This window comes from Carcharhinus amblyrhynchos, chromosome 17, assembly GCF_965287045.1.
Source record: "Carcharhinus amblyrhynchos chromosome 17, sCarAmb.v2.hapA, whole genome shotgun sequence".
Lineage (NCBI taxonomy): Eukaryota > Metazoa > Chordata > Chondrichthyes > Carcharhiniformes > Carcharhinidae > Carcharhinus > Carcharhinus amblyrhynchos.
In genome coordinates, this window is record NC_137340.1 from 13,325,338 (window position 1) to 13,352,567 (window position 27,230).

General features: G+C 49.8%; 1 protein-coding gene across 1 annotated transcript; it reads left to right on the forward strand.

Moving 5' to 3' along the window:
* Positions 1-12,306: 12,306 nt before the first annotated feature.
* LOC145354331 (interferon-induced protein with tetratricopeptide repeats 5-like) lies at positions 12,307-24,939 on the forward strand. The gene is made up of 2 exons (XM_080205502.1): positions 12,307-12,441; positions 18,316-24,939. The coding sequence occupies exons 1-2, from the start codon at positions 12,437-12,439 to the stop codon at positions 19,811-19,813; spliced, it is 1,503 nt and encodes a 500-aa protein (XP_080061628.1). The 5' UTR covers positions 12,307-12,436; the 3' UTR covers positions 19,814-24,939.
* Positions 24,940-27,230: the final 2,291 nt, after the last annotated feature.

A 27,230-nucleotide genomic window follows, 5' to 3' on the forward strand; every position in this document is an offset into this window, starting at 1 on the left:
CACTGCACCCGCACTCCCCTGATTGGCCACACTCACTGCACAAGCACTCCCCTGACTGGACACACTCACTGCACCCGCACTCCCCTGATTGGACACACTCACTGCACCCGCACTCCCCTGACTGGCCACACTCACTGCACCCGCACTTCCCTGATTGGCCACACTCACTGCACCCGCACTCCCCTGACTGGCCACACTCACTGCACCCGCACTCCCCTGACTGGCCACACTCACTGCACCCGCACTCCCCTGACTGGCCACACTCACTGCACCCGCACTCCCCTGACTGGCCACACTCACTGCACAAGCACTCCCCTGACTGGACACACTCACTGCACCCGCACTCCCCTGATTGGACACACTCACTGCACCCGCACTCCCCTGACTGGCCACACTCACTGCACCCGCACTCCCCTGATTGGCCACACTCACTGCACCCGCACTCCCCTGACTGGCCACACTCACTGCACCCGCACTCCCCTGATTGGCCACACTCGCTGCACCCGCACTCCCCTGATTGGCCACACTCACTGCACCCGCACTCCCCTGATTGGCCACACTCACTGCACCCGCACTCCCCTGACTGGACACACTCACTGCACCCGCACTCCCCTGATTGGCCACACTCACTGCACCCACACTCCCCTGACTGGACACACTCACTGCACCCGCACTCCCCTGATTGGCCACACTCACTGCACCCGCACTCCCCTGATTGGACACACTCACTGCACCCACACTCCCCTGACTGGACACACTCACTGCACCCGCACTCCCCTGATTGGCCACACTCACTGCACCCACACTCCCCTGACTGGACACACTCACTGCACCCGCACTCCCCTGACTGGACACACTCACTGCACCCGCACTCCCCTGATTGGCCACACTCACTGCACCCACACTCCCCTGATTGGACACACTCACTGCACCCACACTCCCCTGATTGGCCACACTCACTGCACCCGCACTCCCCTGATTGGCCACACTCACTGCACCCGCACTCCCCTGATTGGCCACACTCACTGCACCCGCACTCCCCTGATTGGCCACACTCACTGCACCCGCACTCCCCTGATTGGCCACACTCACTGCACCCGCACTCCCCTGATTGGCCACACTCACTGCACCCGCACTCCCCTGATTGGCCACACTCACTGCACCCGCACTCCCCTGATTGGCCACACTCACTGCACCCGCACTCCCCTGACTGGACACACTCACTGCACCCGCACTCCCCTGATTGGACACACTCACTGCACCCACACTCCCCTGATTGGCCACACTCACTGCACCCGCACTCCCCTGATTGGCCACACTCACTGCACCCGCACTCCCCTGACTGGCCACACTCACTGCACCCGCACTCCCCTGATTGGCCACACTCACTGCACCCGCACTCCCCTGATTGGCCACACTCACTGCACCCGCACTCCCCTGATTGGACACACTCACTGCACCCACACTCCCCTGACTGGACACACTCACTGCACCCGCACTCCCCTGATTGGACACACTCACTGCACCCACACTCCCCTGACTGGACACACTCACTGCACCCGCACTCCCCTGATTGGCCACACTCACTGCACCCACACTCCCCTGACTGGACACACTCACTGCACCCGCACTCCCCTGATTGGCCACACTCACTGCACCCGCACTCCCCTGACTGGCCACACTCACTGCACCCGCACTCCCCTGATTGGCCACACTCACTGCACCCGCACTCCCCTGATTGGCCACACTCACTGCACCCGCACTCCCCTGATTGGACACACTCACTGCACCCACACTCCCCTGACTGGACACACTCACTGCACCCGCACTCCCCTGATTGGACACACTCACTGCACCCACACTCCCCTGACTGGACACACTCACTGCACCCGCACTCCCCTGATTGGCCACACTCACTGCACCCACACTCCCCTGACTGGACACACTCACTGCACCCGCACTCCCCTGATTGGCCACACTCACTGCACCCACACTCCCCTGATTGGCCACACTCACTGCACCCACACTCCCCTGATTGGACACACTCACTGCACCCGCACTCCCCTGATTGGCCACACTCACTGCACCCGCACTCCCCTGATTGGACACACTCACTGCACCCGCACTCCCCTGACTGGACACACTCACTGCACCCGCACTCCCCTGACTGGCCACACTCACTGCACCCGCACTCCCCTGACTGGCCACACTCACTGCACCCGCACTTCCCTGATTGGCCACACTCACTGCACCCGCACTCCCCTGATTGGCCACACTCACTGCACCCGCACTCTCCTGATTGGCCACACTCACTGCACCCGCACTCCCCTGATTGGCCACACTCACTGCACCCGCACTCCCCTGATTGGCCACACTCACTGCACCCGCACTCCCCTGACTGGCCACACTCACTGCACCCGCACTCCCCTGATTGGCCACACTCACTGCACCCGCACTCCCCTGATTGGCCACACTCACTGCACCCGCACTCCCCTGACTGGCCACACTCACTGCACCCGCACTCCCCTGATTGGCCACACTCACTGCACCCGCACTCCCCTGACTGGCCACACTCACTGCACCCGCACTCCCCTGATTGGCCACACTCACTGCACCCGCACTCCCCTGACTGGACACACTCTCTGCACCCGCACTCCCCTGATTGGCCACACTCACTGCACCCGCACTCCCCTGACTGGCCACACTCACTGCACCCGCACTCCCCTGATTGGCCACACTCACTGCACCCGCACTCCCCTGACTGGCCACACTCACTGCACCCGCACTCCCCTGACTGGCCACACTCACTGCACAAGCACTCCCCTGATTGGCCACACTCACTGCACCCGCACTCCCCTGACTGGCCACACTCACTGCACCCGCACTCTCCTGACTGGACACACTCTCTGCACCCGCACTCCCCTGATTGGCCACACTCACTGCACCCGCACTCCCCTGATTGGCCACACTCACTGCACCCGCACTCCCCTGACTGGCCACACTCACTGCACCCGCACTCCCCTGACTGGCCACACTCACTGCACAAGCACTCCCCTGATTGGCCACACTCACTGCACCCGCACTCCCCTGATTGGCCACACTCACTGCACCCGCACTCTCCTGACTGGACACACTCTCTGCACCCGCACTCCCCTGATTGGCCACACTCACTGCACCCGCACTCCCCTGATAAGTCTGAGCTGTATATAAGCTACAGGAAGGGAGACACATCCAGCCAGGCCACAAAGACAGTTGGGCGCAAACCTACACCCAGTTTCACAGGGACAGACCAGGAGCACCTGCTGGATGCCGTGGAGGAGAGGCAAGAGCGGACCTTCCCTGGCTGGGGCTCCCACCCAAGGAGTACATCCGCCATGGCATTGTGGGAGGAAAGTGGCAGAAGTGGTGAATGCCAGGACCCTGACACCGCGCTCTGGCAGGCAGTGTCGGAAAAACATGTACAACCTTCTTCGAGCAGCACGAGTGAGTGAGCATCCCACTTGGAACCCCGTATGTGCTTGGCATGAATCTCAAACCCTGCTTTGACAGCTGAAGGGCCTGCAACAACCAACCCTTCCCCAGGAACAGAATCTAACCCCTTCCCCTCACCCCCTCAACGAGCCCCCTTCAGTAGTGACCGCTTTCCCCGAAACTGCCAGCACAACACCCGAGACACCGGCACGCATTGGGCACCGTGCACCGCGATATGTTAATGCTGGCTATCCACCTTATACTCCCACAGGAAAGGAAAATCCACAATGCACGGGAGAAGACACAGACTGGTGGTGGTGTGCCTGACCTGTGGCAACTGAGTAGCATGGAGGAGCGTGCCATGGAGCTGGAAGGGGTGATGGGGGCATTCCAAATGGTCACTGACAGCTTGGTCGCCGTCCAGCAAGCAAGTGAGCATAAATGTACCCTCAGCCTAGATCCTCCTCGAAGTAATTGCGATGCTGCATGGAATGTTGCACCTCCCTTCCTCTAATGTGTGTTCTTTATTGCAGCTCTGGACCCAGCCCTCCAGGTGTTGTCGCCAACCCCGCTGCTCTGGAACAAACTGCCCATGACCCCCTGGATGACACCTCGGAGGGAGGCACTGAGGAATCCTCTGCTTCCACTGAAGCAGCACCGGCACGTACAACACATCCCACCAACACAGAGACTATCACCGCGGCGGGTACCTTTGGTGTTGGGGTCAAGAAGCACATCCAAGGGCTCGAGGACACAGAGGTCTGCCGGAGGCCAGGATTCAGCTGTCCCCAAGCCAGCTGCTGTCCTCTGGGCTTGATCCTCCCAAGGCTGGAGGAGATACATCAGGATACGCGGGGAGTTGTGGGAGGGCTGACAGCAGCCATTGCTGCGACCGCAAGGCGGTTTCGGGGAGTCAAACAGAATGCTGTTGAAGGAGGTGGTGCCGACTCAGTGTGAGACCCAGGCCAACATTGCAAGGGTGGCGGCCACAGTGGGAAGTCTGGCTCAGGGGTCTGAACTCATGGGTGACAGGGTTCAGGCCATCCTGGAGACACTGTGCGGTAAGGGTGTTTCCAGATCCAAGAGGCACAACGTTTCATGGCCATGGTGTCGGGGGCATGTGGGAGACATTGTTGGCCGTGGCTGGGACTCTCACTCACAGCCCGGAGACACAGCCGGCCATGGCTGTGAGCCTCGACAACTTAGCCCAGGCTCAGAGGCTACTGCTGAAGGGCTCCAAAGTCCGATTCGCTCGCAGAATGCAGCAGCGAGGGTCTCCAGAGCTTGGCCCAGTCTCAGAGGGCCAGGGCTGAGGGATCACAGGCCACAGGGCAGACACACCTGGGCCTCCAAGACTGGCAGAGCCAGGTGACGTTGGTGCTTCTGCAGCTCAGTCCAGCTACCCTGGCGTCCCATGAAGTGTCCCCGGGGCCTCTGGTCACCCCAAGGGAGGAGGAAGGACTTGAACCCGTGCGGGAGTCTTCCACCCAGGAGATCCCGCACGTCCCAAGATATTCCGATTTCCCCCTTCCTCATAATGGGGCATCTCAGGGCCAGCGAGATGGACAGGGTGGCGCCAAAACAATCCCATCTGCAAGTCAGCTGGGGCCCACCGGGCAGGGCACATCTGCCAAGGGCATCACAGGCAAGTGGTGTGCGTCATAGCTAGATACCTCCGCCTCTGATGTGCATCCTGGGGTAGCATTGAGAAGAAGGAGAAGGCCGCAAAATTTAGAAAGTTTCAGAAATTTAGTTCACTAGAAGACACAGATGAAGGTCAGAATTAGTCAGTGTTTATTAATAACATTAAAAGCAAAATAAACTGTTAATTGTACCTCACAGCTGTGACTAATGTGTCTCTGATATCCCACCCCCGCCACAGAGCTCAGTGCTCCCGACTCCCATCCATCGAGGTGCTGTCTGTTGTGCCTTGCAGACTCAGCCCATATTAGAATGTCTGCCCTACCTTCCCCAAGATCCACCAGACCCTTGGTGCAAGTGCTCCCCCTGCCTCCCTTCCCCTCCCGTCACCCCCCGCCCCATCCACACCCCTAGCACTAAGTGAGTCCCAGTCAATATATGGGAAATTAAAATCTCCCACCACAACAACCCTGTTACTTTTACGCCTTGCCAAAACCTGCCTACACATCTGTTCCTCAATCTCCCACTGGCAGTTGGGTGGTCTATAGTAAACTCCCAACATTGTGACTACACCTTTCCTATTTCTGAGCTCTACTCATATTGTCTCGCTCTGTGAGCCCTCCGAGGTGTCCTCCCGGAGTACAGCCGTCATATTCTCCTTAACCAGTAGTGCAACTCCCCCACCCCTTTTATATCTCCCTCTATTATGCCTGAAACATCTATATCCTGAAATTTAAGCTGCCAATCCTGTTCTTCCCTCAACCAAATCTCTGTAATGGCAAATACATCATAGTTTCTAGTACTAATCCAATCTCTAAGTTCATCTGCCTTACCTGTTACACTTCTCACATTGAAACAATCCACCAGACCCTCTCTGATTTGCAATTCTATCCTGCCTGCTCTTTCTCTGAGTCTTACAGGCCCTACTCTCTGGTTCCCCTTCAGTTAATTCACCTTTGCTTTGGATCCCACCACCACCACCACCCCCCCCACTCCCCCCCGCAAGCCAAACTAATTTAAATCCTCCCGTGTGACACTAACAAACCTCCAGAATATTTGCGCCCCTCCAGTTTAGATGCAACCCATCCTTCTTGTACAGGTCCGGAAGAGACCCCAATGGTCCAGATATCTGAAACCCTCCCTCCTACACCAGTTGTTTAGCCACGTGTTGAGCTGAACTATCTTTCTATTCCTAGCCTCACTAGCAGGTGGCACAGGGAGTAATCCTGAGATTACAACCCTAGAGGCCCTGCTTTTTAACTTTCTACCTAACTCCCTAAACTGCTGCTGCCGAAACTCATCGCTCTTCCTGCCTATGTTGTTGGTACCAATTCTTTGTTCTTTGTTCAATATGTACCATGACCTCTGGCTGTTCACCCTCTCAACTCAGAATGCTTTCTGTCCAATCAGATATCCTGGACCCTGGTACCAGGGAGACAACATACCTTCCCGGAGTCTCTTTTACATCCACAGAAACACCTTTCTGCACCCCTAACTATGGAGTCCCCTATAACTATTACTCTAGTCCTCTTTGTCCCTTCCTGCTTAACAACAGAGCAGGGTAGGCCTCAGGGTAGCACATGGTGCATTCCTCCCCCACCCCGAAACTCAAGTAGAGGCTAGACTCAGGGTGGCATAGGCAAGGCTGAGAATTTCATGGATAGAACATTAAGGCGGTGGTCACAACACAGCTCCAGGGATTGGAGGAAAAAAGGTTGACCACCAGGCAGTTCAAGAGTAGCAGACAGATATTGCAGGAGCCCCTTGGGCACCACTCTCAAATTGGCATTCCATTTTGGAAGCTGATGAGGATTTTCTTTGCTCAAGGGAGTGCAGACAGAGCAAAGCTTCTGGCAACACAAGCAGGCTGACTGTACAGGAGGGGAGAAAGAAAGATGGAAGAGTAATAGTAATAGGGGACTCACTAGTGAGGGGAACAGACAGGCGTTTCTGTAGCTACAGACGTGACTTCTGAATGCTGTGTTACCTCCCCTGGATCCAGGGATAAGGTGTCACCGAATGGCTGCAGAGCATCCTACAGGGGGAAGGTGATATATCAGAGGTTGTGCTACATGTTGGCATCAACGATGTGGATAGAATGAAGGATGAGGTGTTGCATCAAGAATTGGGGAGCGAGGCAGCAGATTAAAAAGCAGGACCCGAAAAGTTGTAACCTCTAGATTACTCCCAGTGCCATGTTTTAAAGTTTAAAAATTTAGTTATTAGTGCTACTTGTCACAAGTAGGCTGACACTTACACGGCAGTGGAGTTACCTAGTCCCCTCACTCCAGCGCCTGTTCGCGTACACGGAGGGAGAATTTAACATGGCGAAAACACCTAACCATCACACCTCTCAGATTGTGGGAAGAAACCAAAGCACCCAGAGGAAACCCACGCAGACATGGGGAGAACATGCAAACTCCACACAGACAGTGACCCAAGCTGGGAATCGAACCAGAGTATCTGGTGCGCTGAGGCAGCAGTGCTAACCACTGTACCACTGTGCCGCTGTGCTAGCGAGTACAGAAATAGAGAATGGGGTAAATGATTATGTGACTCGAGTTGATGCAGGAGGATCAGTGGGCCGCTGCCCCACAGCGCCAGGGACCAGGGCTCAATTCCGGCCTTGGATCGCCGTCCGTGTGGAGTTTGCACATTCTCCCTCTGGGAGTTCTGGTTTCCTCCCACAGTCCAAAGATGTACGGGTTAGGTGGATTGGCCATACTAAATTGACCCTAGCGTCAGGGGATTAGCAGGGTAAATATGTGGCGTTAAGGGAGTAGGGCCTGAGTGGGATTGAGGTCGGTGTAGATTTGATGGGCTGAATGGCCACCTTCTGCGCTGCAGGGATTATATGATTCTATGAAAGGTTTTAGATTCCATGATCATTTGGATTGTTTTTGTGGAAGATAGGACGTGTACAAACGGGACAGTCTGCACCTGAATCAGGATGGGGCTAACTTCCTTGTGGTGGGATTACTAGTGCTGTTGGGAGGAGTTTAAAACAAGCTCAGCAGGGGTAGGGGACACAGGGTATCAGTACAATAGGAACAGAGCATTCTATAGTAAAGGAACCAAGACAGAGGGAATTCAGCCAATTTGCGTTCCAAGGAAGGAAGGTGAGGCTGGATGGCCTCTACTTTAATGCTTGGAATATTATAGTTAAGACTGATGAGTTCAGGCTGTGGATTGATACGAGGAACTGTGATTTTGTTGCTGTCACAGAGATATAGTTGACGGAGGGGCAGAACGGGCCATTTAACATTCTGGGGTAGGATAGGGATAAGATCTTCAGGTGCGACAGGGGAGGGTGTAAAAGAGGAGATGGACTCACGATATTAATTAAGACATCAGTTACTGCAAGAAGGAGGGACAAGAGGCACGATCTTACCAACCGTTCACGCCCTGCTGACCTGAACAGGCGCTGGAATCTGGCAACTAGGGGAATTTCACAGTAACTTCATTGCAGTGTTAATGTAAGCCCTAGTTGGAACTAATAAATAAACTTCACTTTTATTTTTAACTTCAACTTTTTAACTTTACTGCAGCGAGGATGGAGAATTTGACGCTCAGCCAAATCTCTGTTCACTGGAACAACACAGTAAGAAGTCTCACAATACCATGTTAGAGTCCAACCAGTTTATTTGGTAGTAATCTCACAAGCTTCATGATGTAGAGATGCCAGCGTTGGACTGAGCAGTGCTGAATCTAATTCTGGAGAGCGAAGCTGGACAATGTTCGAAGTGTCAGTAAGGGAGCATTTTGGTGAAAGCATCAATAACACAGCATGAGATAAGGTTGTTATGGAAAAGAAAAAGGATTATAGAATCTCTACAGTGCAGAGTGAGGCCATTCTGCCCATCAGGTCTGTGCCGTTTGTTTGCAAAAAACAGTTTTGGATTGGGGGAAGGCAGATTTTGTTAGAATAAAGCAGGATCTGACCAAAGAGGATGGGGAACACCTTCTTCTGGGAAAATCTACAGCAGAGTGGAGGGGGGCATTCAAAAAAGGTACAGGGAGAGTACAAGCCCAACATGTTCCCTTTCGGGTGAATGGAGGAGTGACAAGCCCAAAGAACCTTGGATCTCTTGAAATATTCAGCACGAGGTAAGAAAGAAAAGAGAGGCATTTAGCGGGTACAAAGGGGGCAAATCAGCGCAGGCCTTAGTGAATTACAGAAAGTGCAGGGGAGGATCTTAAGAAAGCAATTAAGAGAGTAAAGAGGGGCATGGTGGCTAGGATTAGGGAGAATCTCAAGATGTTCCATAAGTATATTGAGAGTAAGACTACAACCAGGAAAAGAGTAGGGTCCATTAGGGACAAAAGGGGGCAATCTGTGTTTGGAGCTGCAATGGATATTTCACATCTGTCTTCATTCAGGAGAAGGGGGATGTAGGAACCGAATTCAGGGAGAGGGACAATGACGTTCATGAACATTTTGACATAAGGAGTGAGGAGGTATTGTAGGTTTTGGTAGGCTTAAATGTGGATAAATCCCCGGGACAGGATGAGTTGTATCCTAGGCTGCTGTGAGAGACCAGGGCAGAAGTTATGGCGGCTCTAACTCAAATTTTAAATTCCTTGCTGGCTGTAGGGATGGTCATGATGTGGGTATGCCGGCGTTGGACTGGCGTAAACACAGTGAAAAGTCTGACAACACCAGGTTTTAGTCCAACCTATTTATTTGATAATATCCTCGCAAGCTTTCGGGTTAGTCCCTTCGTCAGGTGAATGGAGAGTTCTCCATTCACCTGACGAAGGGACTAACCCGAAAGCTTGCGAGTATATTATCAAATAAATAGGTTGGACTAAAACCTGGTGTTGTCAGACTTTTCACTGTAGGGATGGTGCCAGAGGATTAGAGAACAGCTAATGTGGCTCCACTTCTCAAGAAGTGTGGTGGATAGGAACCAGAGAATTACAGAGCAGTGAGTCTCTCATCAGTGGCAGGGAAACTACTGGAGAAATTTCTGAAGGGGAAAATGAATCTCCAGTTGGGTGGATCAGTAAGGTTTGATCAGCGATAGTCAACATGGGTTTGTCAGAGGACAGCCCTGCCTAATGAATTTGATTGGATTTTTTGAGTAGGTGATCGGGTGTGTAGAATAGTGTAATTAATGTAGTTTATGTGGGTTTCAGCAAGGCCTTTGACAAGGCCCCACATGGGAAACTGATAAAGAAGGTCAAAAGTACGTGGGATCCAGGGCAATTTAGCAAGTTCCATCCAAAATTGGCTTTGTGGTGAGAGAGAGGATGGTGGCAAAAGTCTGTTTGCGTGAGTGGAGGCTGGTGCCTATTGGGGTCAGTGCTGAGTCTCTTATTGTTAGTCATATATATATGATATAGACGAGGATGTGGGGGGGATGATAAGTAGTTTGTGGATAACACGAAGATTGGCAGGGTAATTAATAGTGAGGAAGAATGTCTTAGGTTGCGGGAAGTTACGGACGGATTGGTCAGATGGGAAGTTCAGTGGCAGATGGAAGTTAGCCCTGAAAAGTGAGAGATGATGCAGTAACAGGACAGAGTATTCACTGGTAGGAGATTCGGAGACACAGAGGAATGGAGGAGCTGGAGGTTGCAGGACAGGTGAATAGGGTGGTTAAGAAGACATATGGGATACTTACCTTTATCAGTTGAGGCACAGATTATAAGATCAGGGAGGTTATGTTGTGCAAAACTTTGGTGATGCCACAATTGGAGAGCTGCGTGTAGTTCTGGTCACCTCATTATAGAAAGGATGTGACTGCACTGGAGGGAATTTAGAGGAGATTCACCAGGATGTTGCCTGGGATGGAGCATTTGAGCTATGAAAAATATCTGGTTAGGCTGGGGTTGTGAGCTATGAAAAATATCTGGTTAGGCTGGGGTTGTTTTCTTTAGTAAGAAGTCTGACAACACCAGGTTTAAGCCCAACCGATTTATTTGATAGTAAACTCACAAGCTTTCGAGGTTCCCCTCTTCGTCAGGCGAATGGAGAGTTCTGGCCTCAGACAGTACGTATAACAGCACAGACAGTTTAAAATTACTGATTAGAATGCGAATCTTTACACCTAACCTGCTATTCAAGTCTTAAAGTGGCTAACAATGTGAGTGGAAGGAGCACTGAGCACAGGTTAAAGAGATGTGTACAGTGAGTGAGGTTTTGCAAACCCAGGCAAGCCATGGGGGTTACAAATAGTGCGACATGAACCCAAGATCCCTGTTGAGACCGTCCTCACATGTGCGGAACTTGGCTTTCAGTCTCTGCTCAGTGACTCTGCGCTGTCGTGTGTGGTGAAGGCCGCCTTGGAGAACACTTACCCGTTGTTTTCTTCAGAGCAGAGAAGGCTGAGGGAGGACATGATTGAGGTGAACAAGATTATGAGGGCTATGGACAGTGTGGATAGGAAACAGCTATTCCCCTTCGTTGCAGGGTCAATAATGAGATGGTGGCCATAAATTTAAAGTGAGGGACAGGAGGTTTAGAGGGATTTGAGAAAAATTCCTTTCACAGAGAGGGAGGTAAGAGTCTGGAATGCACTGCTTAGGAGGGTAGGAGAGGTGGGAAAGCATTCAACATTTAAAAAGTACATGGATAAGAACCTGAAATGTCATAACATTCAAGGCTATGGGTCAAGTGCTGGAAAGTGGGATTAGTGTAGTTTTTATCAATGATGGGCTGAAGGGCCTCTTCTGTATTGTATGGCGATACAGTGATTACTCTCTATGTAATCCAGGAGGTACAGTCCCATGTCAAGGACGTGTAATCCAGAGGTATCATCACATGTCAGGAGCATGTATGTAATCTGGGGGGGGGTAAATTTGCATGTCAATAATGTGTAAAGGAGGGGAAACAGTCACATGTCGGGATGTGTAATTAAGGGAGGTGCATTTGCAGGTCAGGAACATGCAATCCACGAGGATATGGTAACATGTCAATGACATGTAATCCGGGAGTGGTGGACCGGAGTGGGGTGGTGGTGCAGTGGTGTGGGGGGGATGCTGAGTTCACATATCAAAAATGAGTAGCAGCCTGGTAACACAATGGACAAAGGAATTCTCCTTACAGAACCAATTGTTTTTTTTCTGTGACTAACCAGGAGCTGTAGGGTTAAACACAGTGTTACTGCACTGGCAGCGTTCCCTTCTGCTTAGACACTTGGCCTCAGCTTCAGTTTTTAGTTTCAGTTTCAATTCCCACCCAAGAAACGATTTTCACTGATTCATTGCAGGAAGCAAAACAGCTGAAAAACAAAACAATCAATACTCTCCTCGATCCGCTTTTCGAAGCCGAATTAACACCGCGAAAGGAATTTGACACGTTTTTCATTCGATCGGCACTATGAGGTAAGGTTCACGGGAAATGTTTTAATCCTGAAATCTACCTGTAGGCTGCTGAATAAGGAGCTTTTTTTCTGTATTAAATAACAGACATTACAAAGCGTCTCAAAGGACTGTGTTTTCTCTTTATTCTGGGTGTCTGAGCTTGGGCAGCAGAGCCAGTATTTATTACCCGTCTCTGATTACCCTTGAGAAGGTGGTGTTGAGCTCTGTGAGCCGTGCTGTCTATCTCGTGTAGGTACACCCACTGTGCTGTTAGGGAGGGAGTACAGAATTCTGGCCTGGGAATGGAGGAATGGCGAGTCAGGATGGGGTGTACCTTGAGGGGAATTTGTGATGTTCCCATGAGGCTGTAGCCCTTGTCATTCTTGGCGATAAAAGTTGCCGGTTTGGTTGAGGCTGTCAAAACAGCCTTGGTGAGTTGCTGCAGGGCATCTTGTAGATGGTGCACACGGCTGCCATGGTGCATCGGTAGTGAGGGCGAATGTTTAAGGTGCAGACTCTGAAGGCTTAAGGTGGAGATGGTGAATGTTTAAAGCGGTGGCGGGCGTGTCAATGTTTAAGGTGGAATGGGTGAATGTTTAAGGTGGTGGAGGGGGTGAATATTTAAGGTGGAGTGGGTGAATGTTTAAGGTGGTGGAGGGGGTGAATATTTAAGGTGGAGTGGGTGAATGTTTAAGGTGGAGTGGGTGAATGTTTAAGATGGAGTGGGTGAATGTTTAAGATGGAGGGGGTGAATGTTTAAGGTGGAGTGGGTGAATGTTTAAGGTGGAGTGGGTGAATGTTTAAGGTGGAGTGGGTGAATGTTTAAGATGGAGTGGGTGAATGTTTAAGATGGAGGGGGTGAATGTTTAAGGTGGAGTGGATGAATGTTTAAGATGGAGGGGGTGAATGTTTAAGGTGGAGTGGGTGAATGTTTAAGGTGGAGTGGGTGAATGTTTAAGATGGAGTGGGTGAATGTTTAAGATGGAGGGGGTGAATGTTTAAGGTGGAGTGGGTGAATGTTTAAGATGGAGGGGGTGAATGTTTAAGGTGGAGTGGGTGAATGTTTAAGGTGGAGTGGGTGAATGTTTAAGGTGGTGGAGGGGGTGAATATTTAAGGTGGAGTGGATGAATGTTTAAGGCGGTGGAGTGGGTGAATGTTTAAGGTGGAGTGGATGAATGTTTAAGGTGGAGTGGGTGAATGTTTAAGGTGGTGGAGGGGGTGAATATTTAAGGTGGAGTGGATGAATGTTTAAGGCGGTGGAGTGGGTGAATGTTTAAGGTGGAGTGGATGAATATTTAAGGTGGAGTGGATGAATGTTTAACGTGGAGTGGTGAATATTTAAGGTGGTGGAGGGTATGAATATTTAAGGTGGAATGGGTGAATGTTTAAGGTGATGGAGTGGGTGAATGTTTAAGGTGGAATGGGTGAATGTTTAAGGTGGAGCAGATGAATGTTTAAGGTGGAGTGGGTGAATGTTTAAGGTGGTGGAGGGGGTGCCAACCATGCGGACTACTTTTCTCCTGGATTGTGTGAATTGCGTGTTTCTGGAGCTGCACTCATCTAGCAAGTGGAGAGTATCCAACACACTCGTTTCACGGGATTTTCTGGCCATGCTCGCCCCAAGGCCGGAAAATCCTGCCCACAACCCTACGTGGTTTTTACTGTCACTCTGGCAGGGCCTGATCGAAAGGACAATGCCAGCTCCATAGAGATCGGGGTGCCATCTTTAAATGGCGTGCCAACCTGCAATGAAAATAAACTCTTCCCACTCCCACCCCCCCCTTCCCTCTAACACAAGCACTGGGATGGCTCCCCGCTCCTTCCCATCACACATAACAGGAACTCTCCCAGTCAGCCTCCCTCGAGGGACCTCCCCTGACACTGCCACCCTGAGTGCACAGCCTCATCCATGAAGATATTAGTGACTCTCATGGAGATGCTGCTCCAGAAAAGCAATGGCGTACTACTGCAGTAGTGCTTGGAGCTGCAGGTCCTCACACAGGCGCTGATCTCAGGAGGTCAGTTGCTGTGTAGGAAAAGGAGGCACCAACCAGTGTCCCCATTTTGCCCGTCCATCATTGATGAGCAGGGTGGTGGGGACTCACCTCAGCACGGTGGACAAAGTGGCTGTCCTTTCCGTAGACTCCTCGCACAGAGCCCTGGATGAGGGCACCAGCTCCTCCAACTCTCTGCCAGTCTCCGCCCCATCCCAGGGGTCTACAGTGGCTGAGGGTTTGCCTGGCAATGTTGTCAAGTGCAGCCTCCCAGGAAGTGTCTGCTCAGGCTCCTGTGACCAACCGCCAAGGTCAGCTGTGGAAGCGGGGTAATGAGAACAGAAATTGCCTTCAATGCCACTGTCAGTGAGGGGTGAGGTCACAAGCGGGGGTTCACATTGGGTGCTATTAATCTGTTTAAATCAAGGCTTTATGTTTATGATCCATGTGAATCGACCTTTTTGTATCTCTGAATTTATCACCTTATATATTATTCTACCCTTAAGTCAGATATACCCTGTGTGTTGTATTGGTGTTAGACCAGTTATTGCCTGATCAGAGATGTCTAAGATATCGAGTTTAATAGAACGGAAGCAGCTTCCTGGAATGAATGAATGTTAAGAGCCTGGGATGTTCGTAGTGCCCACTGGTGTTGCTGGAAGGAAGGTGATGCCAGCCTATATGGAGAAAGGTTGAACGAGGGCATTCCTGGTCCCCCTGCCCCCGCCCCGGATTTACCTTATTGTATCCTCATTGTCCTCATCCTCTGTCTACCCGGCATCATCACTCTCTGGCTCAATGTGCTGCCCCCCCACAACCCCCAGAGAAAGTGGGAATGAGGAGGGCACGGCAGAGCACCACAATGAGTGACACTCGCTCAGACTGGCACTGCACAACACCCCCAGTTCGGTCGAGCATCTCAACACCATCTTCAGCAGCTCAGTGGTCCTTTCCACCACCGCTCTTGTGGAAACCTGGCAGTGGTTGTTTCTCGCCTTAGATTCTGTGCTTGGTCACCGAAACACTGTCACCAGCCGTCTTCTCAGTGGGTAACCCTTGTCTCCTCTCAACGAGATGGCAGTGAAGAGTCTGGGTACCTGAGAGTGACGAAGAGTGCATGAATCGTTGGAGCTGCCCAGGTAGCTTGCACACCTGCAGGAGCTGGGTCCCGTGGTCACACGCAGTCCAGACGTTCATCCAGCGAAAGCCCTCCCTGTTCACAAAAGGCACCCAGCTGGCAAACTGGCACTTTGATGGCCACGTGGGTACAATCATTGGCGACTTGTACGCAGGGAGAGCCAGTGGTGAAGCCTCTAGACCGCTCAGCCTGGCATCCTGAAATGAATAGGTCTTTTCACTCACCGGAACAACACATCAGTTACCAACTTAATCTAGCTGTGAGCGGCAGACTGAGACTCCACAGAGCAGCACAGTGGCACAGTGGTTAGCACTGCTGCCTCACAGCACCAGGGACCCGGGTTCAATTCCCGGCTTGGGTCACTGTCCATGTGGAGTTTACATGTTCTATCTGTGCCTGCGTGGGTTTCCTCCTACAGTCCAAAGATGTGCGGGTTAGGTGGATTGGCCATGCTAAATTGCTCCTTAGAGTCGGAGGACTAGCTAGGGTAAATGCATAGGGTTATAGGGTTAGAGTCTGGGTGGGTTTGTTGTCGGTGCAGGCTCGCTGGGCCGAATGGCCTCCTTCTGCACCGTAGGGTTGTGCGTGGGCTGCTCTTGGATGTTTCGAGAGTAGCCTAGTACTTCGTGTTGTTTGTGTATGCTTTAGCTGGACCAGCAGATGGGCACCACGACAGCTCAGTGACTATCACTGTTTGCTGTGCATTTGGGCTGGTATCCGTGGGAGTTTGCGCGTTCTCCCCGTGGTTGCGTGGGTTTCCTCCGGGTCCTCCGGTTTCCTCCCACATCTCAAAGATGTGCTCTTAGGCTGATTGGTGTAACAAATTGTCCCTAAATTATTCTCCCCTCAATCTGGTTTCCAATGTGGGTGCCATAAGCATAGACATGGGTCAAGGGCGAAAGAGGAAAAGCAGATTGTTAAAATGGCGGCGCGGGCTCGTTGGGCCAAAGGGCCTGTTTCCCGTGCTGTGTTGTTCTTTGTTCTTTATGATTTTATGATCACTGCAGCACCGTGGAATGATCCAGAGGCATTTAGTGTCACCATGACCTTCAGAGCCACCGGCAATGGCTGTCCACCCACACCATTGGCGGCTACCTCAGGCCTATCATCTGGCAGATGCTCGTGACCCTGAGAGCCGGAGCCTCCTGTGGTTCTAGACCTCAGTCATGTCGAGGTGCATGTACACCCTGGCAGCTGGGTAGTGGCGTCTTCTCCCGGGATGGACTCATTGCTCTCTCTGATGGCACTGACCATCCTGTGCCTAGGCCTCTGACCGAGGGGAGTGGTTTGAACTGAAAGCAAAACGCCACCATGAACGGGGCAAGGGGGTCAGAATGACAGCGAGGATTGAGGGGGAGAGGGGAGAAGAGCGGCAACGTGAAGAAGAGGCAGCTGGAGTCGGGAATGAGCTGGGATGTCCAGGGAATGGAGTGGGATTTGAACAGGAAGAAAGCAAGAAAGAAGTTGTGTTGATGCAACATCTTCCCACAGGAATGTCCCAAAGTGTTTCACAATCGGTGAGTTATTTGAAAATGAAGTCACTGTTGTTTTATGGGTCAATGTAACAGTTCAGTTTGTTATCATAGAATAGAATCCACACAGCGCAGAAAGAGGGCCATTGGGCCCATTGAGCCTGCACCAGCAACAACCCCACCCAGGTCCAATCCCCCTAACCCCACGTATTTATCCTGCTAATCCCTCTGACACAAAGGAGCAATGTAGCATGGCCAATCCACCTGACCCACACATCGTTAGATTGTGGGAGTAAACCCGAGAACCCAGAGGAAACCCACGCAGACACGGGGAGAACATGCAACCTCCACACAGACAGTGACCCAAGCTGGGAATCGGACCCAGGTCTCTGGCGCTGTGAGGCAACAGTGCTAACCATTGTGCCACCGTGCCACCCAAGTTGTGTGGTAACAACTTGCATTCATATAATACCTAGAATGTAACAAATTGACCCAAGACGTTTCACACAGTCATGATCCAGAGAAACATCAAAATGAAGGAAATGCTTAGAGGGTGATAAAATTCTTTATGGAGAATGAATCATTAATGGGGGAATTATGGGATATGGATTACTGCCTAAGCAATGGAATTATGGGAAATCTTCAGAAGGTTAAGAGTTGAACATGGGGCTGGATTTTATGGGAAGGTGTAATGTTACCCTGCCACTCACCCACTGAAGTGTAAACCCCACCCTCATCCTCCCCCAGATTCTCCTGGCTTCTCCGCATCAATTTAAACCGGAGGCAGCATCAACTGTCTCATGGTGAGACTTCATACTTAACTGGTCTACCTTAAAGAGCAGTCCACTCATCGTGAGGTCAACAGCTCTGCAGACCCAGCAGTGCCAGGTTTGAGTGGAGCCTCTGCTGCCTCGGTGAGGAGGGGACTGTGGAGCAGAATGAGAACAAGATGTACTGGACAAAACCAATAGGCAGATTGAGTACTTCAACTAGAGATCCTCTTCATCTCATTGGGATTGAGATTTATTCTTGACTTAGTGAGAAGATTAAATGTCCATCAGTTAGTACACCAACCAGCAGAAAGGAGACAAGTGTAAGAACAGACAAAGTTACGAAGTAAATCCGTTCACGTTGCTGGGAGGTTTTGCTGAGATAATCATTGTGGGACCAGAGGTTTCAGGGACACTGAGTCCCGGAGTCAGGAGCAGCTCTTAGATAATAAACTGGATGGAGGAGCTGGGAAATGGATCAGTGTGAGATGGATTTTGACGATTTTTGTTTCTGTTGTAGTGACCAAGAGAAGGATTTGTTGAAAGTGAAGCTCGATCAGCTTCAATGTCACTTCATGTGGGCGCCACAGAAAGAAAACATTGACTTGGATGATTTGAAGCAAAGATTAGAAGACACAATCCAGACAAATGTGAAATCTCGAGGCAGGTCTTACAACCAACTTGCTTTTGTAAACTGTCTGCAAGGAAACTGTGAGGAGGCGATTCAAAACTTACAGGAAGCTGAAAAGATTCTGAGGGAGAATCATAAAGATGGATTTGAAAAAAGAATCATCATCACCTATGGAAACCGTGCCTGGGTCAATTATCACATGGGACAACTGACAGAGGCTCAGTCCTACCTCGACAAACTGGAGAGGATCTGTCAACAATTTCCTGATGCCTCTCGGTATACAGCAATGATACCTGAAGTGTACGGGGAGAAGGGTTTGTCACTGTTGAAGTCTACTTCTCAATGTTATGAAGAAGCAAAGGAATGTTTTAAACAGGCTCTGGAGAAAGATCCGGATAATATTGAATGGAATTTTGGCTTTGCGACTGTTCTGTCTCGTCTTGAAGGTTTTTCTGGAACCCCAGAGAGTGACAAACCCATTCAATCAATCAAGCAGTTCAGACGTGTGCTGGAGCTCGATCCGGATCATGCTGAAGCCATGGTGCTGCTGGCTTTAAAACTACAACAGCGTAATCAAACTGAGGAGGCACTTGGATTAGTTGAAAGAGCATTGCAGAAATCCCCTGACCTTCCACATGTGATTCGCTATGCTGCCAAATTTTACAGATGTAAACGAGATGTGGAAAAAGCTGTGGATCTGTTGAAGAAAGGATTAGAAATTACCCCAAACTCTACCTTCTTACACCATCAAATAGGTCAGTGTTACAGAAACAAATTATTGTCCCTGATCAAAAATCCATGCAGCAAAAGACCAAGTGATCCTGCTTTTCAACAGAGAATTGAACTGATTGAACTGTGTAAGTATCATTTTAAAAAGGCCTTTGAACCTCGCCCATTAACATTTATTAGGGCACAGCTGGATTATGCCAGAATCTGTTCGTCAACTGGAGAATATGCGGAAGTAAAGGAGATGTACAATAATTTACTGAAATTGGAAGGTATACGTCCAGAAAATAAACAGGCAATATGTTTGGAGGCTGGATTATTTGAACAGAATCAGAGAAAATCAGAATCAGATGCTATCACCCATTTTCTGGAAGGAATGAAAGTTAATTATAACTCAACAGAAAAGACAAAGTGCCGTGATAACTTGAAGACAATCGCAGAAAGACAACTTCGCAGGAATGGCGGAGACAGCAAGGCCTATGGTGTTCTTGGCTTAATGAACCAACTGGATGGGAAGAAGCGCGAGGCTATTGAAAACTTTGAAAAAGCCTCGGAGTTGGATCCTGACAATGAAGAATATCTAAGTGCTCTTTGTGAATTACGCCTTTCTATCAAGGCCGACAATGACTGTCCCACCGAACCTAAACCGAAAGATGAATGAACACTCCTCATCTGTAGACACAGTGACACAGTGATTAGCATTGCTGCCTCACAGCACCAGGGACCCGGGTTCGATTCCCAGCTTGGGTCACTGTCTGTGCGGAATCTCTTCATATTCATGTGGGTTTCCTCTGGGTGCTCCAGTTTCCTCCCACCGTCCGAAAGACGTGCTGGTTAGGTGCATTGGCCATGCTAAATTCTCCCTCAGTGTACCCGAACAGGTGGAGGAGCGTGGCGACTAGGGGATTTTCACAGTAACTTCACTGCAGTGTTAACGTAAGCCTACCTGTGACACTAATAAATAAACTTCAAACTTTTAGCTTCCAATGGTTCCAATAGCTTCCAACTTAGTTTATACTCTGCTTAGAATGGAGCATGTTACACATGTGTAAATTTTCAAATAATCTCATTGTAATTATTCTAAATCTCTGTGCTTCATTCAGAAACATTGACCACGCTGGTGAATTCACCAAATAATATTTGTTTCTGTCTCCCAAGAATTGTTGCTGTGTGTGGAAAGATGTAGTGGGAGGGAAGACTAAAGGATATGAAAATAGCTTAAAATGGGCTAAAAATAACTAAACACGAAGGCAGCAGGTTCTGATTTTCTAACAGAGATTTCAATTCTATAATCAGAATTTGAATGTTGAAGCAGCCAATACAATGAAAGGCTGACTGAGACTGGATTTGTGTGATTATATCTTGTCGCCCATTTAAAAATGGTGTTTTATTTTGTTAAGAAAAAGTTAAATCTTAAGCCTGTATTATGAGCACTCAGGTCCCATATGGGACAATAGAATAATGCACCCACTCAGGGGCCTGCTTTACAAAGGGCTTGGGATTTGTGTTCCACTTGTTTAGGGAATTACCTATCAACACAGGAACTCGTATTCTACGAGTCCCACTGGGAGGCTAATAAGAGATTCCCCATGTAAGATCGGGGGCTTATCACAATGAACAACATTTCATCTTGGCCAGCACTGTGACTTGTACAAAATCTGCAAAGCTCATTTCAGGGAGACTGATGGCGAAAGGAAGACGCAACAGAGGCAGGAAAAGTAAGTCGATACAAAGTGAGGTGAAAATTACATTCTATTGTTATAGACACAGATACTTAATCAATGATACTTGTCTCCTGGAACCCAATCGACACAACACAACTGACGTTTATAGAGTGCCCATGGTGCCCAAGTCACTTTGCAGGAGTGTTATAAATCAAAGTTACTCACCAAGACATAGAGGAATTGATTTTCAAGAGAGTGAACTTATGAAAAAAATCTAAGTGCTGAATGAGCGAGAAAACGGGAGTGAGTGGCATCATTTTTTTTCAGTGAGATGCAAACCACAATCTTACTAGTGCAATTGTGGAAGCAGATATGATAGTGACTTTTAAGGGATGTCTGTATAAATACATGAATAGGATGGGAATAGAGGGATATGGCCCCCGGAACGGTAGGAGGTTTTAGTTCAGTTGGGCAGCATGGTTGGTGCAGGCTTGGACGGCCGAAGGGCCTGTTCCTGTTCTGCAGTTTTCATTGTTTTTTGTTGAGATTCTCACTGCAATGGACAATTTGGGCGCATGACTTGCCCAAAGTGGCTGCATCTGTACAACGTTAGCAACCGGAAGCTGCATCTAAACACTAATGATGGGCACACAGGCAGTGACGTCAAGAGGATGGTACCAGGAAGAACTGTCCCAAGGTTCATGAAGGCAGAGCTGGGCCATCTGCTGGACGCTGTGAATGAGAGGAAGGACATTTTATTCCACCTGGATGGGCACCGGGCCATAAATCGGGCCCACAGTGGGTTCAGGAGGCAGTGGCAGCAGCAGTCAGTGCCCGTGCACTAGCACAGAGGACCCACCCACCACCAGTGCCAGAATAATTTACTAACTCACAGACCACAATCAGTAAGCATCGGCAACAACACCTCCTCCACGATCATCCTCAACAGTGGTGCCCCACAAGGCTGTGTTCTCAGCCCCTTACTACACTCCTTATACACCTATGATTGTGCAGCAAAATTCCCCTCCAATTCAATTTACAAGTTTGCTGGTGACACCACAATAGTGGGTCAGATCTCAAACAATGAGACAGAGTACAGGGATGAGACAGAGAATCTGGTGAGCTGGCGTGACAATGATAATCTCTCCCTCAATGTTAGCAAAACAAAGGAAATAGTCATCGACTTCAGGAAACATAGTGGAGAACATGCCCCTGTCTACATCAATGGGGATGAAGGAGGAATGGTGGAAAGCTTCATGTTTTTAGTGTCCAGATCACCAACAACCTGCCCTGGACCCCCCATGCCGACACTATAGTTAAGAAAGCCCACTGATGCCTCCTCTTTCCCAGAAAACTAAGGAAACTTAGCATGTCAGCCACGATTCTCACCAACTTTTACAGATGCACCAGAGAAAACATTCTTTCTGGTTGTATCACAGCTTGGTATGGCTCCTGCTCTGTCCAAGACCGCAAGGAACTCTGAAAGGTTGTGAATGTAGCCCCATCCATCTTGCAAACCAGCCTCCCATTCATTGACTCTTTCTACACTTCCCGCAGTCTCAGCAAAGCAGCCAGCATAATCAAGGACCCCACGCACCCCGGACATTCTCTCTTTCACCTTCTTCCATCGGGAAAAAGGTATAAACGTCTGAGGTCACGTACCAACTGACTCAACAGCAGCTTCTACCCTGCTGCTGATTAGGCCACAGACTGGGGCCGGCAACGTCGGGAGAGGCGAGAAATTGACACGTGGTTTTTAGCCTCTCCCACAAGTCTTACTGGCTCACTATGCAGATCGACTGGTGCGACGAGTCAATGAGATAACCCCCTTAAAATCTTCCTGAGAAAATTCCGACCGATGGCTTTAGTTTATCCAATGTTTTACTGGAGGAGGTTTCTGCTCAATCAGAGATGGGTCAGTTTGTGATGGGTCAGCAACAATACTGGAGTGGAGACAGGGGGTGGTGAGGCGGAGCTGGCTGTTGTCAGTGTCAATGTGAACAGAAACACTGTACTTTTGGAGATTGTCACTGAGGAGCTTCATATCGATGAGAGAAATGAGCGGGTGACGGAGAGATCCTGAGGGAGACACCAGCAGACACGGTGTGAGAGGAGGAAGAGAAGGCATTACCCGCTCTGCTCTAGTTAAGCTGAAATAGATAAGAATGGAACCAGGTGAGTGTCGACCCATTCAGCTGGACAACAGAGGAAAGAAATTTCAGGATGAATGGATTGTGAACTGGACTTCATCGATCCTCTGTCAGTGAGGGTGGGATCCATTTACCACCCTGACAATATTTACTGAAGACAAGGTAAAATTGGTGGAAACTTTGATTCCTCCCAGTTACAGACTCTCTGCTGATGATGAGAAAAAGATACTTTCACATCTTCAATAAATCACTGGGGAAATGAATATGGAACATTACCTTTCATTTTGCTGAATGATTCCAGCCCCCAAGATATAAATTCTGGTTCTCGACTGGCCCCATACCCCGCTTTAACCCAGAATTGGCTTGGGATGTTCTGGAAAATTGCACACTTGTACATTTGCTGAAATGTGCAGAGCGACAGTTGAAGTGACATCCACAATGTGATAAAATTGCTGAACTTTCAGTAGGTTGTAAGGTTGACGGCATGGTGAGACTTCCATTAGCACTGGGAGGAAGGAGGTGTGTTGTCAATTCTACCTTTCTAACTATTCCTGTTCTTAGAATACCTACAGTGCAGGAGAAGGCCATTGGGCCCATCGGACCTGTACTGACAATAATCCCACCCAGGCCCTATCCCCGTAACCCCACATATTTACCCTCCCAATCCCCCTGACAGTAAGGAGCAATTTAGCATGGCCTATCAATCTAACCCGCACATTTTTAGTCTGTGGGAGGAAATCGGAACACCCGGAGGAAACCCAGGCAGACATGGCGACAACATGCAACCTCCACCCAACCAGTTACCCAAGCTGAGAATCGAACCCTTGTCCCTTGGCGCTATGAGGCAGCAGTGCTAATCACCATGCCACTGTACTGCCCCCCCGTCACTCTCGTTATCTTTGTTTCTCTATTTCTCTTTCACTCTAACTCCCTTGTTTCTCTCTCTTTGCTCCTTCTTTGTCTTCTCACTTGCCTGGTGTTGGTGATTGCTTTGCTGGGTGGTAGGAACCGAGGTAGTATTTTACTCTTGAGGATGGGCTGCCTGATCCCAAGAGCTGCCATCTTAGTTTCAGTACAGCAAGAGGTCTCACAATACTAGGTTTATTTGGAATCACGAGCTTTCACAGTGCTGCTCCTTCATCAGGTGAGTCTCTGAAAGCTCGTGATTCCTAATAAACCTATTGGACTTTATTCTGGTTCTGCGACATCTTACTGTGCCCACCCCAGTCCAATACTGATATCTCCATATCTTTAGGGCCTGATTCTCCCATTGCGACTGGTAACTTTTCTGGCGTGTCTGGTTGGGAGAATCGTATCGTTGGCCTTTTTTCAGGATTTGCTCATGCGCCGGGAATGCACGTGCATCTCCCAGAGCCGGAGAACAGTCGCAGTCCAGACCAAGCTGGAAATCCTAGATCATAGAAGATCATAGAACCCTACAGTGCAGAAAGAGGCCCTTCGGCCCATCGAGTCTGCACCGAACACAATCCCAGCCAGAAAATCAGCGGGAAGAGAGTTAAGTCATTTGAATCTTTTTTTTTAATATAGTTTAAATATGTTTTCAATGTCATTATCAGAACCAGCAGGAAACTTGCCAGGCCGATAGAATCTCCCGCATCACCAGGAGTAATTCATTCTGGTGGGGTTTAGAGTAGCTGCTCACGTTTAGGGAATTAGCTGGAGACCCCGCCAGAGTGAAGGGGGGGTGGGGGGTAAACCGTGCCCACCAGGACATCAGACAGCAGGGGTTTGAGGGAGTGTTCCTGGGCATGGGCTCCCTGGCAGTGTCAGCCCATCCTTTTGGCAGTGCCCAAGGGGCAAAGTGCCCATGCCAGGGAGGCACTTTGGAAATGCCCAGTGGGCATCAGGCAGTGCCAAGGGGACAGAACCTATTGTGTGCAGGGCCAAGGGGCCAATCAATAGGGTGGTGGGTCCCACTGCCATTGTGCATGGGGATCAGTCTAGGTTGGTGGAAGGTCAATGATTAGGGCGGGGTAGGGGGGGACAGTGGTTGTCTGTTGGGGGCTGGGTTTGAACTTGGGGGCGTGGGAGTCGGGGGGGAGTGAGTCTGCTAGGGTGAGGGGATGTGGAAATTGCCATTGCTGGGGGGTGAGATCTGGGCATCGGGGCGCTCCGGGACAGGGATAGGTGTCAAGGCTGGCCTGGGAATTCTCGTGGGGGTCGTGATCGAGCCATGGGGAGGGCTGGAGAGGCAGCACTGTGGGGCTTCCGAGCTGGCCAGTGATTGAACTGGCCAACAAACGGGGAGTCTGACAGATCGGGGCCACTGCACACGCACAGAGTTCAAGAGCTGTCAAACTCCAGCGTAAATAGGCCCCATTCCCCTGGGATTTTAATGAGATTCCCAATTGTGACCTTTGCAGTGCACAGAGTGGGCAGATGTGGGTGAGAAGCTGCACTGGAAAAACAGTTGGGATCTAGAACAGTTTCCCCACCAATTCAGCGCTTTTGGGAGAATCACCCCTATAGTTTCAGCAATTCTTCCTCCCCGCACTATAGGATCTACATTAAACATGCACCAGTCACCCTGCTCTGTCAAAATGCCAATGGCATCTGTGTCCAACCTGTAATTGGACTTTTTAACTCTATGAATTGGTTGTCTCCCTTCTTGGGGCGGGCAGCCTGTTCAATTCTGATCCCACCATTTATAAAATGCCCCAGCACTGGGACCACGTTAGGGAACTGATCCGCTGCTGCTGTAACTTCACCAATCTGTCCAAAACTACACCTCCTGAGGGCCAGTAATATCCAACCCAATGGTTTCAATGCCATTGGAATGCAGGGAGTCGGAGCTGTGGATACGGCAGTGATTTGCAAGTAGCTGCCTCAGGGGAACACCCAACTCCAAACTTTCATCCCTGTACCTGATGCAGTGATGGTGGAGGTCACCTTTGTCTCTCTCTCTCTCTCCAATCTTCCTCTCCAAACTCTCCCTCCCTCTCTGTAAGAACTGGCTCTGGCCTCTAGAGGGTGACAGAGCTCAGTTATTAGGGACACGCACCATTACTATACAAATAAAGTGTTTGTGTTTCTACATAAAACACACTTGGGAATCTCAGCGTGTGTTGCTAATGATTACCTGAAGGATATGCTGCTTTGTAATAAGAATCATTGTCATGGGGCCTCTGATTTACAATAAACTAATCAGTCAAATTCCATCGCCCTGGTGAAAGGTGAACTTTTCAATCAGAGTTTAGAGGGAAGGGATTGGCTGAAAGGGTCTGTTGAAGTTTAAGAGGACTCACTGGGACAGGAGTCCGTGAGTGAGTTGTGTCTGAACTGAGCTGAATGAACACAAGGAGGGCACTGTTGGAGAATAGGGTGACTCTGGGACACAGAACATACGAAGAAGGGATTTGGGGTCAGTCTGTTAGTCTTTGAGAGCAGTATGGTGGGGAATGCGGACAGTAAGAGGGTTCCAGCAAATACTTCTACATTGGATATCACTGTAAATACTTCAGTCAGGCCATTGAGGTTGACCTATTGGAGCCAATTGATGGGCCAATTGGGGAGTCTTTGCCTTGTAATTAACCAGGAGAGGCAGTTCCTCTGAGACTCCCAGAGGTAGTCTGCTAACTGCTCACACTCTGTGTATTGCTGTTCGAGTTTGTAAATATAGGGATTCTGGTGAAGGGACTTCTGCCTTTGGAGATTTTTTACAGTCACCACTTCAAAACTCTGTGACTAAGGGTCCTTGATCTGGAATACTAGTTGGAGATGAGAGATAGGGAGGAACATCTGGAGAGTCCATTCCACATCACAATCACACTTTGTACAGAGGTGCACGATCAGAAGGGGTTTGGTGTAATATTTCTACAAGAATTGAGATAGGAGGCGGGAGAAGATCAGTCAGAAATTCACTTCAGGGACAAAAGGTTAAAATTGAATTAATTTTGATTGGAATGATGGAGAAAAATGTGTGAAAAATCTTTGCCATGAAAAGCATGTTAGAATGTGCGGCCAAAATAGGCAATCTTTAGGGAAGTACAAAGGAACAGATGCAGGGACAAAGGGGTGCAAGTGGCAGCTACAGTTTATTATTGGTTACCAGATAGTCAGCACTGGAAATTGAATAGATCAGGTTAGAATGTCTACAGAAAGAATATGGAAACTGGGAGATGGGGAGTCAGTTTTAGTGAATAATAGTGAAATTATTTCAATGATAAGACAGGATAAAATGATGGGCAAGCAGGCACTGCAGATTCTGGGTGGAATTCTCCCAATCTCTTCTCTGTCAGAGGAC